Raw genomic sequence first — 19,674 nt, forward strand, 5'->3', positions numbered from 1 at the left:
CATAGTATGACGTCTGTAGACTTGAAAAAAAGTGAAGCTGTAGCAACGTCACTATCATTTGTTTAATCGGAATATTAATAAAATACCGCCGCACTGTTATGCGAAATGTTCTGTTATGTGCGGCACTCGTGTCGCGACTCGAGGGACTTTTAAAATGCCACAGCAAAATGTCGAATTCGTGGGTGCATCCGGTGCACGATCAGACTGAGAGCCGCCGGAGAAATCGCCGAGAACGCATCGGCAGCATGCCTTTAAAATTATTGATCCTGGAGCATAAGTGACACAAGGATACGAGTTAGACGACGCGCGTATATTGTTGACGGGCGCGATCTACGGCTGTCGTTGATGCATACGTGCAATACATATTATTTCTATTACCGCAAATAATACCGGCGATCCCGTTTAGACGGCTAATGTATTGCAGTGTTGAGATTGGCGCGAGATGTAATTGCATAACTTTGCATATCGCGATTCCCTTCGCATGAACCTAACGTAGCGAATGTAATGTTCGCGCAGTTACGTATTTCAATCGCATTAAGCGCGAGATTTGGCTAACGAAGATGTGTATTTCGGTCCCGGGAGTAGGGAATTTATGTGAATAATACGAGCGAGCACGTGTGCCATTTTTCTGTCATTTAAGAAATACGGCGATAAAATTTGTAACTATATAGAATATCATCTTTCTACACGATTCGGATTCTGCATACGGAGTCCGTATCGTGTTTGTCACGAAATCGCGCGAGATCACACTGCAGACACATTTATAATAAATCAGACGTGTCACTGTCCGCAGCTGATTCTGTAAAAATAAAGCAAAATTGATACGCAACAGTCTCGCGGCTGCAAATATTTCCGATCTCATTTTTGACCTAGTTTGCTCGCATTTCGCGTGTGAAATTAATGGGGGGGAGTCTCCTCTCAATTAACATCCATATTTTCATCAAACCCGTTTAAACGTCACTTTTCTGATTCATAAAATCAATATGCAATTAGACGCGAGATATTTGTTGGCGATTGTCGCGCAAACATTTCCTTTCACCTGGAGAGCGAAAGAGTGGACGTACTTCTAACGAGAGTTTCGACAACGCTCTTGAATCATTCTTTTACAAACGGGATGCCGATTGTCATGCGAATAGAGGGGGATACAAATGACACTTGCAATTTTCACTTTTCACTGGCAATAAATTAATTATCACGAACGTTAAAATTATTTATGCATTATATGTGTATTTATCTGCGCGATAAACGGCGCAATAGACAAAAATTAAGAAGTACATGGCCGAAAGTCCATTCTTTTGAATTCTTCATTTTGATAAATAATTTTTGTACTGTTGTTTTGTAACAGTAGCCGACGTATCGCCGTCAATTCTATTTTATATATCGGGACTATCGTCGTATGACCATTATTATTATTAGAAAGATTTTGATTTATTATTTTCAATGTATTAAAAATCAAAGGAAAGATCCAGACACCACAATAGTTGCACGCCATTTGCGAAGACTAAATTAATTATTGTTGATTATCGACTCATATTTTCGCTTTTCAATGAAAAATGACGTCGGATACAGGCCATTAATTTTTCATTATATACTTGTGGTACTTGAACGTCGTTTCGATCATGATTTTCACGTAATTTTCGCGTGTTTAATGATCCGAATGCCAGGCTCGTACACGATGTGATGATCGACGACTCGCCGACGTCCTCGCAAGGAAGCGACGGAGAGGTCGGCAGATCCTGCGACGTCGGCACCGGCGACTCCGAGGACGAGGAAGTCGTCGTCATCCACCGGCACGACGTCCAAAGCGGGCACACCTCCCCCGATGACAGCGAGGAGCTGGATCATCATTGCTCGATCATAGCTGATAGCGATTTTAGGTTGGTAACGTCGTAAGTGTTGTGCTTATTTGTTACTAATTGTCTTTGTACGCTTTCAACATAATTTTTTCATGATCCTTAACGAAGGAGATTGAAGACTTTCACGTTTGATTGGTACTGACTTGTAACACTTTCAACGCCGCATTTTCACAGAAGATAATAAGAATTCGAGACAAAGGGGGCAAACAAAGATTTAAAGATTTAAAGCGATCTCGCGGGAGATAAAAGAGCGCGTACAGATTTTTGTTGTGGACAAAGGACGGAATACCCGCGACAATTTGAACTCGCGCCAAGAAAGAACAGGATTACATTGTTCGCGACGGGAATCCCTTGCGCAAAATATTGTTGCGATAAGCGTAGGGAGAATCATGTTGTGGCTATTATAATTTATCCCGCGTCTCGCTACAATTTCATATGCAATCGTACTTTAATTCGCGACGGTGTCACCCGCGTACACGAGCAGAGTGAGATATGACGTATCATCGCGCCCATAATAATCTACAGTAACGCCGTAATCTCATCAGTCTGACCTTGTTAAAAATAGCTGAGGCTTTCAGAAATAGTCACCGGGAGAGTTCGCGGCGTGCAGCGACGCTTGTAATTATTAATTAAGTGTCGCCCACCGCGGTGGTTGGAAACTGTGCGATGCACGCGGACGATGGTCGATGCGCATAGTATACTTTCTGAGCTCTTAATATTTTCCGACGGTTTTAAGCGGGTCTTCACACCCCTCCTATTACTGCGTCAATAACCTTTCCCGACTCCTCTATTTCACGCTGCAACTACGTACTAATTGTAAGAGAGTTTAGATCTTTTGATTATACTCTTCGCTAATGCAATGATTGTTATGACAAAGAATGTAGATTACACGTTGCATAAATGTGACTTTCATGCGATGACTCGTGTTGCACTAGCCGAATTTTATTGTTAACGTATATTCACTTCTCTTTCGCAGTAAACAATGTAATTGTTACATTAATTTGTGTTGCTGAGGTATATATATTTTTTAAACAACTTCAGAGGATTGCCTGACCATGTCGTATAGAAGTACAGAAGCCGATCATGATTTCACGAACGACAGAACAGGACTAAGTGTTTCAAGGGTCGTTCGTGAAATCATGATCGGCTCCTCGCCATACCGATTTACTGGCAAATTCATCACTTGAGAAGGACCACAAGCAATGGTCAAACAGTCGTGATTTTGAACACAAAAATTTGCCAGACACGGTCAAGCAATCCCCTGAAGTTTTTTAATTACTTCTGGCGACTAATAAGATTTCCTCCGTCACAGTTTTTCTTAACTTGGCCGTTGGAAACGTCCAGTCAATTTGCAACTCTTGATAGTCCGCGTGTTGCGCGAGATCAATCTTCTCGCGCAACCACCCCGGACGAAGAGTATAACAGTCGCTTTTTATTCGATCCTCATAAAGAATGAAAATAGGCAGCATGAAAAATGATAGTTTAGCTCACTGTACCATTAACCTTGGATGACATTAGCTTGTTCGGTGGACTGAGCAGCAGGGGTCGATCGGTAGGCGGCGGCGGACCAGGACCGGGCGGGGGTAGCACTACCGTATCCGGTAACGGTGGCCGGGATAGTGTCGTCAGCGATGTCGGCGATTCGTGTTCCAGTTTGAGCTCCTGGCCTACACCGGAGCACGTGCCGTCGAATCGACCCGGAAGCGGCGGCACCGAGCGCAGACGTAGAAGACTGCCGGAAATTCCTAAAAGCAAAAAATGTAAGGAAGGCACCGTACGAACGCGAATCGCGTCCGATGGTATCGTTAACGAGAGATCAGGCCGGTGCGCGCGATTTCTGGGCGCTTTTCACTTTCGGCCTGACACAAGGGCGGATCCGGAACATTTTTTGCGGGGCGAGGGGCGCGGAGCTAGAAATTTATCTCGCAAAATTTGCGGCTGAGACTTGCATGCGTTTAACTGAACTCGCAAAACCTTGGGAAATAAAAAGTCCTTAACACATACGTACATTTTATTTGTAATATCTCAAGATTAAGTTTTTCTTTTGATTTTTGTCCCTTGTCTTGAAAGCCATTTTACCTTAGTGTAAATTTATCATTCTCGGGGGAGAAGCGCACGCCCCCGCCACTCCCTCTGGATCCTTGGCTTGGTACTCGACAGTTTCAATGACCGAACTGTTCTAACTTAACACTATAATTTTTAGAAGAATACAAAACGCAGAACAGAACAAATTCGTCAACATATTTATGATTTATTAATTATAACAATAATAGTGGAAAATGTATCAATGTGGGTGTCCTTCAGCAACGTATTGTCGAAATCTTTTTTCGGAAAGCTAGAATTGAGATCGGTTTCGCGTTGGTATGCTAGATGCAATTTTTGTAGTTTGATGTATGCGTTGAACAATTTTGATTATAATACGGTAAAGAAATCGTAACTTTCGCGATACGAGTATATCTTAGAACCCGATTTGCTGTCGAACTACAATGAATGACAGACAGCTGTGTTATTTTCGTCCTACCGCACTTGTCACAGCGTCGCACATGCATCTTGCATACCGGCGAAACCGAGAAACCGGCCATGTTGTCGCAACCGTGGTGAAAGAAAATTCACTTGCATCACGTTGGTTCTAGTGAAAAGCATCCGAATAGTTTCCATTCGCGGTCATAATAAACTACTCTCTAGATTGCGAAAAATATCACCCTGGCTGAGGTGATATTTTTCGCAATAAATTTCTCTAACTTGAATTGGCTAGTTGTGTCGTTTATTAATTTTCCTACGTAGGTTAATTATTTACTGGCGACAAGGAGTCTTTGTTCTTGTCATTTAGAGAGTATGTTGTCCCGAGAGACGCGCTTTGTCTGAATATTATTTCAAAACCAGACCAAATTCATGCGGTGTAATTGAAATTCTTTGGAGTGTATTCCAAAGTGTTCCAAAACGCAAATTGACGTCCTCCGATGCCGTTTCAGCCTTGCCCATGTGCCAGACGTCCATACAGACGTCGTCCTCGCTGGCAGACGAGTTGAGTGCCGCGACCGGCTCAACATCGGCCCGGCCTCATCTTGTCTTAAGGAAATGTCATCCCAGACTCCGCCACGAAGACAGCTCGCCCGACAGCGAGAGAATGGCCACCGACAGCGGTCATTCTACCGCTCATTCACCCGACAACGGACCCAAAAGCGTGTCGCCCATACCATGTAATACCCTGCAGAACACGGACTCGGCGTCGCCCAGCAGCACCCCAGGTATTAACGATACTTCTCGTGGAGAAATCCTCGAGAATTTTGCTCTTACATCGGAGTCATTAAATTAATCGACTCGAATGCGATATAAATTATAAAAGTATTAAATTTGGAAGTGGTAAGTCGCCAGTAATAAAAATCATACAATCCAGAGGCCTTTTTGCCAGCCTAGGTCGTTTTAATTCTAGATTGTACGTCATAAAAGTAACATCCCCGAATTGCCGATTTAGTAATTAGATATACATATGAAGCATTTATTTAATTTTTACATGTTTTTGACATTCATTAACTTTGTTCCTTTTAATGAGTTTTATTAATTCGCCAAATTTAGGTCTCTAGCTTATTTTCCCGTCGTGCATGGAATACGCAATTACAAAATTCCGAATTAAAATTTACCTAGAACTATGCATGCTTATAGATCGAATTCTTCTGCTTGAATTATAATTCATTATTAATTTTTTGCTGTTAAATAAATCAGGTGTTATTTTTAGACTTTATTCTCTGATGACAAGCAGTATCGTTTAAAAAAATCGCCAGAACATACCGTTGTGCGCAAATATTGTGACGCTTCATAATTTTATACCTCGTTGGAATTTTCTGCAAAGCCACGCGATAATCTGGCGCTCCTATTGCCGTAGTTCGGAAAAGTTACGGAAGCCAGGAATTGTTGTCCGTGTCATAAACAGTGTTTTCGAACTAATCGGAGTAACTCTCGGAGAATCAATACTAGCTCGCTTTTTCATTCCAAAGGAAGCGGAGGCGTACCGTTCACCCAACTGGAACTGCTCGAAGCGACGCATCGAGGCCTGCACAAATTCATATCGCGGCACCATGACGAAATTGATATTGAAATCGGGGACCCCATATATGTGCAAAAAGAGGCCGACGACCTCTGGTGCGAAGGTGCGTAGGAATATCCATTTCGCGAAATATCGAAGTTTACTCAGCTCGTCCCAGCAGTAACAAACTTCCTTCATTTAGCTAATAGAATCGAGCCGATACCTTCAAGTTTCTGACAGTGACTGATATTTCACGTAATAAGCATAAATATGTATAACTTAATTTTAATTCGATCATATAATATTTCAAATGAGTTATTCTCATCATCATCAAACAAGAACGTACTTAATTGGAAAGATGAAGTTGAGTGATTTGCGGAGTGAGAAATCGTGGATTCGTGGAAAAGAGAGAGCAAAGGGGAACACACGAAATTGATGCTACGCACAGAATTATATCGGCAGAATCTATTTTTTTCTGTTTTTCGCATTTAGGTGTAAATCTGAGGACGGGCCGGCAAGGTATCTTTCCATCGGCTTATGCGGTCGACATGGACTACAGTGACTTCGATCCCACCGCGCCCAAAGTGAAGAGGGAGAGATATCTCCTGGGTTACCTGGGATCGGTAGAAACTTTGGCCCACAAGGGTACAGGGGTGGTTTGTCAGGCGGTACGGAGAATCCTTCGCAACTCCTCGCAAGATCCACCCGTCTCCCAGAGCTGCATCTTGGAAGTATCCGATCAGGGTCTTCGAATGGTCGACAGAAGTAAACCGCGAGTAAGTGTCTCCTTGCGATGGAAATTCATTCATGTGCACAATATACGAATTATAAGCATGCGATTTAAAACATAAGTATATAATAAAACCTTAAGTTTTTTGCACTGTATTTCCAAAGTATTTATCACAGCTATAAGAAATTTACAAAATAATTATAGAATTAATATAATTCTCCTGTAAATTTCTCTTTCATAGAAAACATTTACTATTTGATGCGCAAGACGTTAAAAATAACGTCTAAATTGCGCACGATTAATTATGCATGTTAAATTAGCGCAATAATTCTTACGCGTGATGAACTGTCTGAAAGGAAAACGAAAAAGTCGCTTTTAATTGCCAACGTGTTCTTGCAGAAAAGTCAAGGTCCTTGTCACGATTATTTCTACTCGCTGAAGAATGTATCGTTCTGTGCATTTCATCCTCGCGATCATCGCTACCTCGGCTTCATCACGAAGCACCCCACTCTGCAGAGGTTCGCTTGTCACGTGTTCATCGGTCAAGAATCTACAAGACCCGTCGCCGAAGCTGTCGGGTGAGCGTCCTCGGAAAATTCTTTTTTTTTTTTTAATTCACAGAGAACTTGATCCGGCCGCACTTTGCGCAAAATCACGACCCGGAAAAAATTTTTCTCCCGGGGAGAATATTTTCTCGATTACTTTACAATTAATTTCTTTATTACTGTTATCAGTGCTACGTGCATTATCGCATTGTTATACACCTTATACCATTTTATCATATTCAAATATTGCACTACAGCTATAACAATTTAAGACTAGATTACAATTAGAATTTTTTAATTTCTTTTTTTTTCTATTTCTAAAAATTCTCGAGCAAAATGATTAATCCATTTGTCGCACCGCGTGGGCGATAATTCGAGATTGTCTTTTTCCAGACGCGCTTTTCATCGGTTCTACACGAAATTCATCGAGACTGCTTTCCCGATAGAGGACATCTACATTGAATAAACCGCTCTCAGTCTGACTTATAGCGACTGCGGAGAAAATGATACATCTCACTTCCCCCCTTACCCCTGTATATATCGCCCGCTAGTTGTAGATATAAAATAATAAACGCGAATCAAACACCCAATTTATACATATATTGATTATATGTATATCTATGTGTACGGAGCATTTTGGGAAGCGTCACGACGAGCACGAGTCTCCGTTGACAGTCTATTCTCTCGTTGTTGTTTTTTTTTTATTTGCGTTGCTTATTACCGATTCCTTTTGATTTTATGCGCGTGATACGATCCTACGTACATCAATTAAACAGCGGAAAGAAATGATATTTGTCAAATAATACTATACCACTGTAACACTACCAGAATTATTGTCTGCTTTCGTTTCGTAGACATCGTATCGGCTGAAATTGATAATATTTTCATATTATTCTTAACACTTCTTAGTTTCTACTGACGAAACAACGGCAGAATGATACGAACGTAAAATTGACCGAGTAAGTGAAGATAGACGCTGACGCTTCAACAGCTGAGAAGAATTGATCTATTTTCAATTGCGAAGTTTCGTTGCCGAAATTATATTTTTTCACAATTGAAAACGGAACGATTTCTGCAAGTTGTTTTAACCGTTTAACCGCCAATGTTCCCAACCGCACTTCCGATGTAAATTTGAGTCAAATATTATACTTTTCAAACATATACGTATTAATTTTTGAAATAATAAAAATATTACGGCGGATTTGTTGTTAATTCTAAATTTCGTCAAAACAATTTTTATTTGTCGAAAGTAAACATAGAGAGAGTAGAAAATAATTGAAATGTTCATTCCAACGACAGTTTGGCAATGAAATGCGGTTAAACGGTTAAATATTACGACTCATGGTATTATCGAAGGGTATTACACCTTTTTGACTAAACTTCGTTCCTGTTTAAGATCGGAAGAGAGAGAGAGAGACAGAGAGAGAGCACGATATAGTTGAGTCGTGCCGGAAGATTTTGTTAAAGACTTCGTTAATAAGCAAACTTGGTAATCGATAGCGAATTAATTCCTAATACCCCGGCCCCACGACCAAGTTAATCCGCTTAGTAACGCATAGGAAAAGGGAATACGACAATAGAGAATGAGCGTGTTGGATCATTCGGAGTTTAGGGAAGAAATCGTAGCAGAGGTCGGGCGATTTGGGAGAGAGATGTTGCTTAACTTTCGGCGCGTTATCGAATGTGCTTCTTGCTGATGGCGTTCTTCACCGTAGCAACGAATAGTCATCTAGAACGATCTCCAACTGTATTGTTCTTATTGTTAGAGAACGGTGGCCCGCGCGCGTGGGCGCACCGCTATTTAGAAACTCGTATATTTTTCTATTTTTCTTTGCGGCAGAGAGAGACTCACTCCGATCACATAAGTTTCACGAGACACGTCTCCCAAAAATTTGTACTCTTGAATTCCCCGCGCGATCTACGTGGGAGGAGGAAGGAAGAAATAAAAACGTTATCTCGGAACGCACACGAGCCTCCGCATTCGAAATATCACTATTGCGCTGCATCGCGACGTTTTCCAGCGACTTATACGGAATATGAACCAAATTGCAAGTATGTGCAGCTTCGTTAGAAATGTGAGACGATAGGACAAGTAAAGGGACGAAAAGCGATACCCGCCTGCGTGCAATCGAGCGAGACGAGCAGTATCATTATCAACCGACATCTATCGCTATCGATATCCGGTTTTATTCAGTTCGCTATTTCACACTGCCTTTATCAGGACGTTGCGTGCGCAGAGCGCGTGTACGATTTCCCAGTCATACAAATTGCCCATTATCAGTGTTTCTGTTTGGGTTTCCATTAAAAAATTTTTAATATCGCGGCGCAGCTCACCGACGAATGGATACGATCGATCAATAATCCATATTATAATCGACTTTGGTCGCAGTGAGAAAAATTTTCATCGGATAAACTAATTAGTGTTTCCGATTGTTAATTTTTCCGATTAAATTATGGATGCATTCGATGAAATTTGACTGATAAACCGGTCATATTTTTATATAGTTGTTATGTAATTGGATTATCCGATTATATTTAATCGGACATTTTTCTCAGCGCGCGTTGATTATTTTAACAATTTAGTAAAATACTGATGATCTCCAAAATATTATTCTTATTCTGTAGTAACCCCGAAAAGTCTTACGGATTCAAACCATTAAAACCATTTCGCGGTCGAAATCTCGTATGCGATTTCACAACTGGGATCTCCTATTCGCGCCGGCAGAATCTTGTCAATTTACGGACCTCTCCTCGACAATACGAGCTCTGTGCGGTGTCTTACTTGGGATTTGGTGCATGTTATATAAGTACGACTCACACGCCTCGATTATACAGTGTATCGAATAAAAATTGAGAGACAAACTACAGTGATTTATCTCATTTTCGAGGGCTTACATTTATATCCGCGGTACACGGAACGTGCCTTTCATTCGGATCGCCTCGAAATGCCGTGTCTTTTCCGATCATTTTCTCCGCTATTTTAACGACACAATCATTTCTCTCAAATCTTTTTAAGACACATCACCGAATGGAATGCAATGGAAACGAGCGAGAATCTTCAATAAATTTATTTCCGACAGCTCTTCGCCCATTGAACAATTACCGATAGCAACTGGAATATCGATAATTAGAAATATTGATTGGCTGATTTTGCATCGAAATAATTTCGATTTGAAGTTAATTATGTAACTGAGGCGACAAAATCTTCACCATTTTACGTTCGTAAACTAATCGGTTCTACAATTATTTTGCAAGTCTGTTAATTCAATAAAAAGAAGCTCGTGACATTAGCGTTTTGGTAATGCGATACGCTTCTTTGCGAACGAAGACAAGAAGGGTCAGACATAAATCAAACGATGTGATCGACACTTGCACAATATGCATATAATTTCTACATATATTTTCTTCCAGAGACAGTATTATTTACAAAAATGTTTCACCTTCTTGAAGTCTTAATAATTCAGTCTTGACACAATAACTGTAGATGTACTGATCTTCTCTCATTATATTCCTTTATTCGTTACAATTACATATTTCTCTCTTTCTTGCGTATGCATGCGTCTTTTGTTATCTATATATTAATTTAGAGTAAGCCGAATTTACGCAAATTATACGTTGAATTATTAATTTTCTTCGTTTAAAACAAAAAGACCACCTAATCGGGAAAAAATTGTTTCTTATTTACAATTTTCTTTGACGAGTTTTGTCATTTATGTAGTATTTATTTCACGCTCCGCACTATCAATAATTCCCGAGCCGAACAAGTATCCGTATCTTTCTAAGCGACTCGACCATAAACATTTTTATAAATCTCTGCGCGATTTCTTTGAACTCGTTCCACAATGTACACAATGTACATCAACATACAAATCTTCATGATTTCCGTTAACTTTACATTTTCTTGGCAAGAATTATCCACCTTCAACGTAAAGTAGCAAAACAGACAACTAAAATACTTATAGCTGTTTTTAATCCACATACATTGTGTTATGACGCTATAAGCACCATAAGCGCGAACATTAATCTATTTTTACAGCCTAATACAATCTACTCTTTATAAAAAAGTTTGAAATATATTAAAATATTCTGGACTCGTGTACTTCTGGCAATATATTACAATATAAAATAAAAAAGAAACCGTTAGACTCAACATGTAGAGCCATGATGAAATTAGCGTGAGATGTATTATTAATATACACACGCATATACATGTATGTATCCAAGATACGTAAAACAAGAGCTACATGAAGGGGATGATGAAACTGAAATAAAATAATTTAATGGTGGATTTCCTACCGGAGAATGGCTCGCAACGCAAATTACGCGTTCAACGTTCCTCAATAACTCTATCGGAATTTACATAGTGCTTGACAGCAAAAAACACTGAGATTATATATTAGAAAATTCGTCTTTACAAACGTTCTCGCTCGTATAACTATCGGCCGGCTGAGACTCATTCAAAAATAATTCACGTGCCCATATATGGATCGTCTCGTTCGAAATGATAACGCTAACGGGAAATGTCAGTAGCTAATAACGCGTGAGCAATCTGCAGGAGAGGTAAGTATAAACTATAGCTTTTGTTGTTCCATTATTTTTTTACAAAAACCGCTATTCCTTTTATTGTGCACGCAGTATTCAACGAGCCATACACGTCATCGTGAAAATTTACAACTAGTCATACGTGCGTCGGTATGTCTAGCGCATGTATGATCACTATTATTTGTACAATAATAACATTAAACTCATCTTTGTAATCGGGCGAGTAACCGAGCAGCTTACATTCTGTACGCATATCCTGCTCCGGTGCGAGCTTCGCTGTAAACTTAACATAAATTAAGGAGGTAGAAAAGCACATTCGACTCTCGATGTAATTTATAACACTGTTAAAAACATTACGAGCGGGATACCTCTCGTACCAAGAATCTTGAAAATTCTTGCGTCCTTACAAAACAATAGTAACAGTCGGACTGTACAATCTGATGCTGTGAAGATTCAAATGGCATCGACGCGTGCTAGGTATTCTGCATTTAATATATGTATACATATACAGACGCGTACGAGAAGAAGGTGCACAACCACACTTAATCGCCTTCGCTCTTGCACCTTGCAGAAAGAAATTGAGAAGCCACTTACTGTGCAATCAGCAGAATATAAAATATAATAACGTAATGTATATATTTACAGCGGTGTATATAAAGTTGAACTTTATCTTAGCGTATAATGAACCGTAGAGCCGTCTGTGTTGCATTGGTATCCACTTCTTTTCAATAAATATCGAGCAGCCGTCCGTTTTATATATCTCTCTCTTAGTTACCTTAAGATAAAGGAGTTTAGAGGATCTATCCGTCTTTTTCTCAATCCCCGTTTTAACAATATCTTCCGACATGTGCGAGCGTAATCACATACTGAGTTTTTCTGCATACGTAATACAATTATGCATATAATTCCATCTCGGAAAGATTTAGATGCCTCTACTCCATTTCGTAACAATGAACGAATGAATCCTTAAATGACTACAACGCACAGTGTGACATACAAACCGTGGTGACGCTTGGTTGTCCTCTCACAAATTATCGCAGATAATGTAAAATAGTATAGCGCGTATTGCAAAAATTAATCACCGTGACATGTGGATTTTTCAACGACTCTTCGTCAACAATGATTTCTTTCGAGTGATACCCCTCACAAATAATTCCATTAAAGTATTATTGAGCATACGAAAAAATATCAAAGATTGATCCTCAGAAGAACGTCATTTTTATACTGTCATATTTCCCGTTTAAATCCACCAACCTTTATCATTATTCTCTCGTATGTTCATGCGCAACTAAAATATATATTCAAACAGGTTTCGTTTTAAATGCCCGATCATGTAAACCTCTCACAACCAAGCTGAGATATTCAAAGCTACATGACGTGTTAATACCAGTTATCACCGGTTTGACTGATGGTACTATGAAAAGTTAGCTTGAGAGAAAGAGAGAAGAGGATGAGGTACACTGAACACAGACAGTTTAAACTTGTCCTTTGTACTATAAGACCGCGTGAGAAATTGGGCATCGCGGGTGGCCGATGTTAAGCCACCCTTTGCTACCCGTTTTACACGCGGTCGTCAATTATGCGAATGTGAATTTCGTACATACAGGTCGATTAGATACTCCTTTTTTTTCAGCGGTGGATCTCCGCATAAAAACATAGGTTCTCATCGATGATCGAGTGATCGGCACGTGTGAGGATGGTAAAGCCCTTCCACCGATAAAACCGACATAGGGGTCATAGGCTACTTTAAATTTCATAACTCCGGCATACGTAACGATCATAATTATATAGAGGCCCTTTACTGACCGACAATCCTAACTTGACTCACTCGACACCAATGTAACATTAAAAACGAGTTAACGAAACTTTTTACAATGAACATAATGTGTGTATATATGTATATACGTGCATACATACGTGTATATATGTTGTTACATTGGTTCTTTTTACAAGTGACAATGAAATTTCAAATCCCACAGGTAGACGCACAGTAATGGGAGCATGAAAAACTTACATAGCACATTAAGATAAGCAGCAGAACGCAGGGGCCTGAAAAAGTTACATGTATTAAGTCGGTCAAAAAATATGTTTCAGATTTGGTTCGTCCTTTTTAATGTAACGGTAGAAAAAAAAAGGATTTTTGTAAAATCAATCTAATACACAAAAGACAGCACGTGACTACAAGTAACAGATATACATTCTAGATGCTCGAGGAGTAATTCTTATTCGAAAAAAAAGAAAAGGAAACGCTTAGAACGCTGTCGTGATTTGAGATCAGATTTAACATCTTTATTTACAGGGCCAGCCTTTACATTACCTGTACACGTAGGATCCAAATAAATTTGTAGATCTGTTAGGGGCCAGTGCTGAATATGTTGACAAGTGTACAATTTCCGTCACTCTCTTATATTAATATCTTTTACATTTTAAACACTTTTACGATATACAATATGTTTATATTGACGCTGACCCGCGTCATCATAAGTAATCGCTGGCAACACGATTGACTAATATGTATTTTATCTTAATAATTGACACATATGTACGTCAACCGTGTCAACTTCCGCGCAATTACTCATTAATGCGGAGGTCAACTAACGATGAAATAAAAATATCGTTTATTAATATGTATATTTGCGTAGTAACGTGATATTGGATGGATAGCAAGGCCAGTGGGATATAAAAAAATCACTCAAGCAAATTATTGAAGAAACGTATTAAAACTTCGCGTATATAATAAAACTTCACTTATGCAAATCAACTTTTTATAAATAATAACATGAGAATCGGTTAAATGTATTCATTTACACTTACCTTATATCATTACGTTTAACGTTTCTACGTAGCAAAATTAAAATATATTCTCAGCGGTTTTCTATTGCACTTACGGAAACTTGTAGCGAATTCGATTACTTGCACTAGTGCGCGCCGAGCGCACACTAAAGCTTGTTCATAATCAATTCTTATATTTAAGGATCGTCTGAAATACCTCTTGAAATATTTCTTATCCAGTAAAATAATCTGTACAGAATCCGTATGGATCTATTTCTTTTTGCTAAATAGAGTTTATAAACTTGTATTTAAAATTTAAATATAAGAATCGACTATAAACAAGCTTTAGTGTGCACTCGGTGCGCACTAGTGCAAGCAACCAACTTCGCTATTAATAACATTTAGAAATATATTTAGGACTGCCACATTATGAAAGTATTAAAGAGCGTTCTAAAAATACCTGAAGCAGTAATCGTGGCTACGGAAAGAGGGGCCAAGAATGAGATTTAGTTTAAATTATTAAATACTTGTTGCACTTTAATAACACATGAGTGGACTTTCAACTTTCAAACATTACAGAACAATTAAACGCAAGTGGAATTCTCAGGTACGTGCAGTTGTAAAGCTGTCGCACTAAAAATAGAACAAATCCGGTCCATGATGTGGCAACCCTATTGAACATATCCCTAAATTTAGCATTTTGTTCTTCCGCATAAATACATAACAAAATTTACACGATCATTTGTCAAAATAACCAAATTATCTTTTCACATTTTCAGTGACGTCCTTTTATAATTATAAAAAGATGCCAGCACTATGAGTATTATGAATAATCATAGGTTCGCAACTATAACTGATAGATTAAGGAAATAAGTGAGACTGGTTTCGTATCCATCCGATACAAATATGTAATCGCAGAGGTAGCGTTCAAGCTCAACCGGATTCGCGGCGAGTTAGCACGAGGAAAGTACCGCACGCGGCCGTGCTGCGTTAAAATCGAATGTATATCATATATACAAGTTCACTATACCGTAAAATTTGAAAATTGCCAACTGCATAACACTCGATCGCCGCAGGAAATCTGCCTGAGTAGCGACTGTTATTTATAATGTATCAACGTTTTAAATAACAGTATACAATGCGGTTTTGTACGATCTTTGCATAATCAGTTAGTGAGCAAAGCGCGCGTCCTCTTACATGATGGCGCGCGGTAAAGTCCTTAATCCCACAGAGTTAAGAAAACGATAAGGAAAGAAAAAGAATCATTTATACATGCATTGGTCGCTCGATTACTATACGAGTTCTTTTTCCAGTGTCTTCCCACTCGTTTCTTTTCCACTGATCGAGGGAAAACGCGAATCGAAGCGAACACACAGACTGCTTTAGTAACAGGTAAATCACTTGCGGTTAACTTAAGCAACGTCTTGGCCAACGTCCGCCATCTAAATCTCCATTTGTTGCTGCACTGACAATAATTGCCCAGTTCTTCATCGTAAATCTTGATGATGCCGATAATTCCAAAACAAAGAAATCTCAGAAGATAAGTCGACAAGTATTATGCAAATCACATGTGCGGCAATACCGAAAGCTTTGTCTTGGCCTTTCGAGGAAAGGAGAAATTTTAAAGCTTCTTCCTTATCAATTAGAACCATTCCGGGATGTATCATATTAAGCTCGCGTTCTTGAAAACGGCTTCTAAATGACTGGGATACCATCCGATTTTTCAGATCCCAAGCTTCTGGTTGACATTCACTTGCATTTTATAACGATCCTGTTGTAAAGTTTTAAGCATTTGCTTCTGCATGTTGTTCTCGGCCTGGAAAATAACGAACAAATAGTAATCTCAACATATCGCACATTTCTTTGGTACGTACCTGTAACTGTGACAAGTTCTCCCTAACAAGTTTTTGAATACGGAGAGCTGGATTTTCGAGTTCACGTGTCAATACATTGATTTGGGACTCTTGCGATGTCATACTATCCTTTAGCTGGCAATACGTGCGAGTTAATCCGTCATTGACCACTTGCTGCTGCAAATATATTGCGTAATTTAGACTTGCTCGAGAATTACCATTTTAAGAAACAATTTCTAATTATTTTAATTAATACTAAATGACAGTTATTATTGTGTACCAACATCATCGGGTAATAGTTGCATTTTTGCTTCGTTAAAGTCTGAAAGAATACGAATCAGAATTAATTTAACGAACATACATTTATGAAGATATTTATAAACAATATATAAAATATAAACTTACTTCCGTAATCTGCACTTCCATTATGGATACCACCAAATATCTTCATTACAGTTCTGCAGAGTTCTGTAAGAGAACAAAAAGAAAATTGTGACTTTAATTGAGAAATTGAATTTAGCTGAAATTTATGCATATGAATGCAATACACATTCAGTATAAAATGTATCATGTATTATTCAAAGATTGCAAAATGGAATAGCACATTTTGAAACAAAGCTCTTTTAAAGCGGAGATAGAGCAAGAGGCTTTTACAATCCCTTTCTATAAAAGTTACACCTATAATAAAATCAGGAGACTAAAGGTTGCATAAAATTGTTTATCTCCCAAAGAAGATTTGATTTGACTCAGGCTCTAACGCCAGCAAAGAGATTTACCATCGTACTTTACCTGGATTTGCATCCATTTCCGAACATAGTAACGTATCCTCCTGCAACTTCATAAACTGCTGCTCATCGTTATTTGTTAAAACCAGTGGCGCGGTGGGATCTACCAAATGCTGATAGTCGGTTCCGATTTCGTGCAAACTCGAATTAGGTGATTCCGACAGCGATTGCGAGTTGGCGTCATTGTTGTACTGACTGAACTCATTCGAGAACGTCGGACACACAGCCGCGAAAGACCTGCATTTCAAATAGGAAATGCGCTGCTGTTCGTTGGTTGCATTCGACAATGCGTACACATCGTTGGTCCTCTTTTTACTTTGCATCATCAAAAGATTCTCATTGCTACTTATCCTCTTCAACGGACACGGATTGTGCATCTCGATTCTCGACGAGGCGATGGAACTGTCGCTCGCGCTGTCGTTGAAGTATTGCAGCATCGACTCCTGCTTTTCCAGACAATTGAACGTATCCTCGATTCCACGTTCCACCTTGATATTGCATGCAGCGCCGTTGTTCATAGCGCTTGGCGACAACATACTCCCGTTGCACTGGCCGATTCTTTCTTGCGTGTTCAAGACGTTCGCATTTTGAGAAACACGATCCAAACACGATGTGTGATTACGAGGCGCGCGAGGGCTTTTACCAGACTTGCGAGCGGCAAGAACTTTTGACTGTACAGGCCCATCGCCGTTCTGGACATTGCTGTGACTGGGGGCAACGTTCATCATTTCAAACATTGACAAGGACTTGCCGGACGGCATCGCACTTTCCGAGTCCGATATTGGGCTTTGCTCCGCGCTGCTGGAATTAATCAATTTGCCAATCGTATGTTTGGACTCCTGCTTCGGCGTTACTTTGCCTTTGCCTGGGATAACGACGCAGTGGTCCTTCTTATCGACACCAATCTTATTGGCTTGTTTGGTGATCGGGGACATACGAGGAGAGAATACAGCGGGCTTCACGTATTGCGTGCTCGACATCGGTGAGGAAGCAAAGCTGTCCTTCGGTACAAGATCTACCGAGGGTAGATCGCTGATTAGGTGGGTGATGGCATCCTCGAGCTGCGATTTTTCCTCGACGCTATTCGATGGCTGGGTGTTTGAGGTCTAGCAAATCATTTTTTTTCAGAGCGTTAAACAACCTTTTGTTTAAAGTACATAACGATCATATATAAACGAAAGCGTTGCACTACATGTGACTTACCACTTCTATCGGCGAGTTAACGTCGGCAGCCCGAATAAGACCTCTGCTATTTGTGGACATGGACGTAGACAACCTCGCTTTCATCTCTTTTATCAGTTGGATGCCCTCTTCCTCCCTGCGTACAAAATTTCCCTATTGCTATACGTTGTCGAATACGCGAATTGCGACACGATACACCCGATGTATTTGCTCTAGCACTTGAGAAACAAAACCCACGCCTTTTTTTTCCTTGGCGAACCGGGCAAGTGGAAAGACAAGGCAGGTGTAAGGAAATTTGGTTTAACAAATTGTTGCCGCGGTCTCAACACAATTAGTCGGCGGAAATTTTTTGATTATGAGTGGCGATTATTCCACGATAATTAGAAAAGGAAAATAGACTCCTTTAATATTGATTGCTCGTTAATGTCGCTACTCGGACCAATCGGAACCGCCTTGTCACTCGCCCCAATCTGTCCCGAGGTGCGAAATGGTACTTACGACACCATGGTGTTGACACAAACAAAGGATTCCACTATTTGCGAATCCTTATGGTATTCCAAGTAGCCGTGAGTCCGCAAGTAGATGAATTTACCGTTCTTTGTGAGTAGCCTGTAGCACGAGGAGCCGTACGTTTCGGCAAGGTCGTACACTGCGAATGCATAACAAATTGTGATTAATTGCAGAAGCAGAACAATATTTGACTCGTCACGTCGGGCACCAAATGGGTCGGTTTACATACACTTTGTCGCGACATTTAAATTACAATTGGTTATGGAAATAACATGCAAAATATCTCATAAAGCGCCCCGCGTAGTAAAGCCTGAATGCATTAAAATAATGCCGGCGTAATGCATAATATAACATTATTAATGTGACTATTAAATATACGGCGGCACTTTAATGACTTATTCGCCGGGCGTGATAAAAGTAACACGTGTGATGTCGCTCGAATCAATTTGCAATTAGATATTTTTCTTCGAATTTCCTCCAGAGGGGGCGGGAGAGATAATTGGGTATCGTTGCTAAGTGCGACGGTTGCCAAGTGGTGCGGCAAGTATTAATCCCAACGCGAGGGGCACGGCGCTAATTGCAATTTAAACGCTTACTTTGCCGTAGGCCGATCATCGTCCACCTGAAATCATCCTTGTGCATGTAGGCGAACGCGTTCCGGCCCGATACCTCCTCCGACAAGTAGCCGGCAATGAATGACACCCTGTGATCGCAATAAATGATACGCCCGTCGGTCAGGTGCCGCGTCACATACTCGTTTTTATTGGCGTCCACCATCGACAATACGGTCATGGGCCGCATCCTCGGCAGGGTCGCCACGCCGGTGAAGAAGATGTCGTTGCTGGTACACGTCGTCTCTGGAAAAGCCGTTCCAA

General features: G+C 40.0%; 2 protein-coding genes across 6 annotated transcripts in view; one reads left to right on the forward strand and one right to left on the reverse strand.

Moving 5' to 3' along the window:
• The window catches only part of LOC105567117 (JNK-interacting protein 1), a 10,154-nt gene extending 1,378 nt beyond the window's left edge, over window positions 1-8,776 (forward strand). Inside the window, exons 2-8 of one of the 3 annotated variants that reach the window (XM_012021690.1) lie at window positions 1,665-1,889; window positions 3,375-3,616; window positions 4,829-5,104; window positions 5,852-6,004; window positions 6,373-6,656; window positions 7,010-7,188; window positions 7,549-8,776. In XM_012021690.1, the coding sequence (XP_011877080.1) occupies window positions 1,665-1,889; window positions 3,375-3,616; window positions 4,829-5,104; window positions 5,852-6,004; window positions 6,373-6,656; window positions 7,010-7,188; window positions 7,549-7,621 (1,432 nt within the window). In that variant the 3' untranslated portion in view covers window positions 7,622-8,776. The remainder of the gene's footprint in view (window positions 1-1,664; window positions 1,890-3,374; window positions 3,617-4,828; window positions 5,105-5,851; window positions 6,005-6,372; window positions 6,657-7,009; window positions 7,189-7,548) is intronic. The other 2 variants (XM_012021691.1, XM_012021692.1) reach the window with 2 other exon arrangements.
• Window positions 8,777-10,519: 1,743 nt separating this feature from the next.
• LOC105567119 (aryl hydrocarbon receptor nuclear translocator-like protein 1) overlaps window positions 10,520-19,674 on the reverse strand; it is a 69,227-nt gene continuing 60,072 nt past the window's right edge. The window contains exons 6-13 of one of the 3 annotated variants that reach the window (XM_012021694.1): window positions 19,396-19,656; window positions 18,788-18,938; window positions 18,311-18,425; window positions 17,112-18,213; window positions 16,728-16,790; window positions 16,607-16,644; window positions 16,344-16,496; window positions 10,520-16,285 (exon numbers count right to left, since the gene is read on the reverse strand). In XM_012021694.1, coding sequence (XP_011877084.1) covers window positions 16,193-16,285; window positions 16,344-16,496; window positions 16,607-16,644; window positions 16,728-16,790; window positions 17,112-18,213; window positions 18,311-18,425; window positions 18,788-18,938; window positions 19,396-19,656 — 1,976 coding nt within the window. In that variant the 3' untranslated portion in view covers window positions 10,520-16,192. Of the gene's footprint in view, window positions 16,286-16,343; window positions 16,500-16,602; window positions 16,645-16,727; window positions 16,791-17,111; window positions 18,214-18,310; window positions 18,426-18,787; window positions 18,939-19,395; window positions 19,657-19,674 lie in introns of those variants that run through there. The other 2 variants (XM_012021693.1, XM_012021695.1) reach the window with 2 other exon arrangements.

This window comes from Vollenhovia emeryi, unplaced genomic scaffold (assembly GCF_000949405.1).
Source record: "Vollenhovia emeryi isolate VEMERY1.0 unplaced genomic scaffold, V.emery_V1.0 DF939140.1, whole genome shotgun sequence".
Lineage (NCBI taxonomy): Eukaryota > Metazoa > Arthropoda > Insecta > Hymenoptera > Formicidae > Vollenhovia > Vollenhovia emeryi.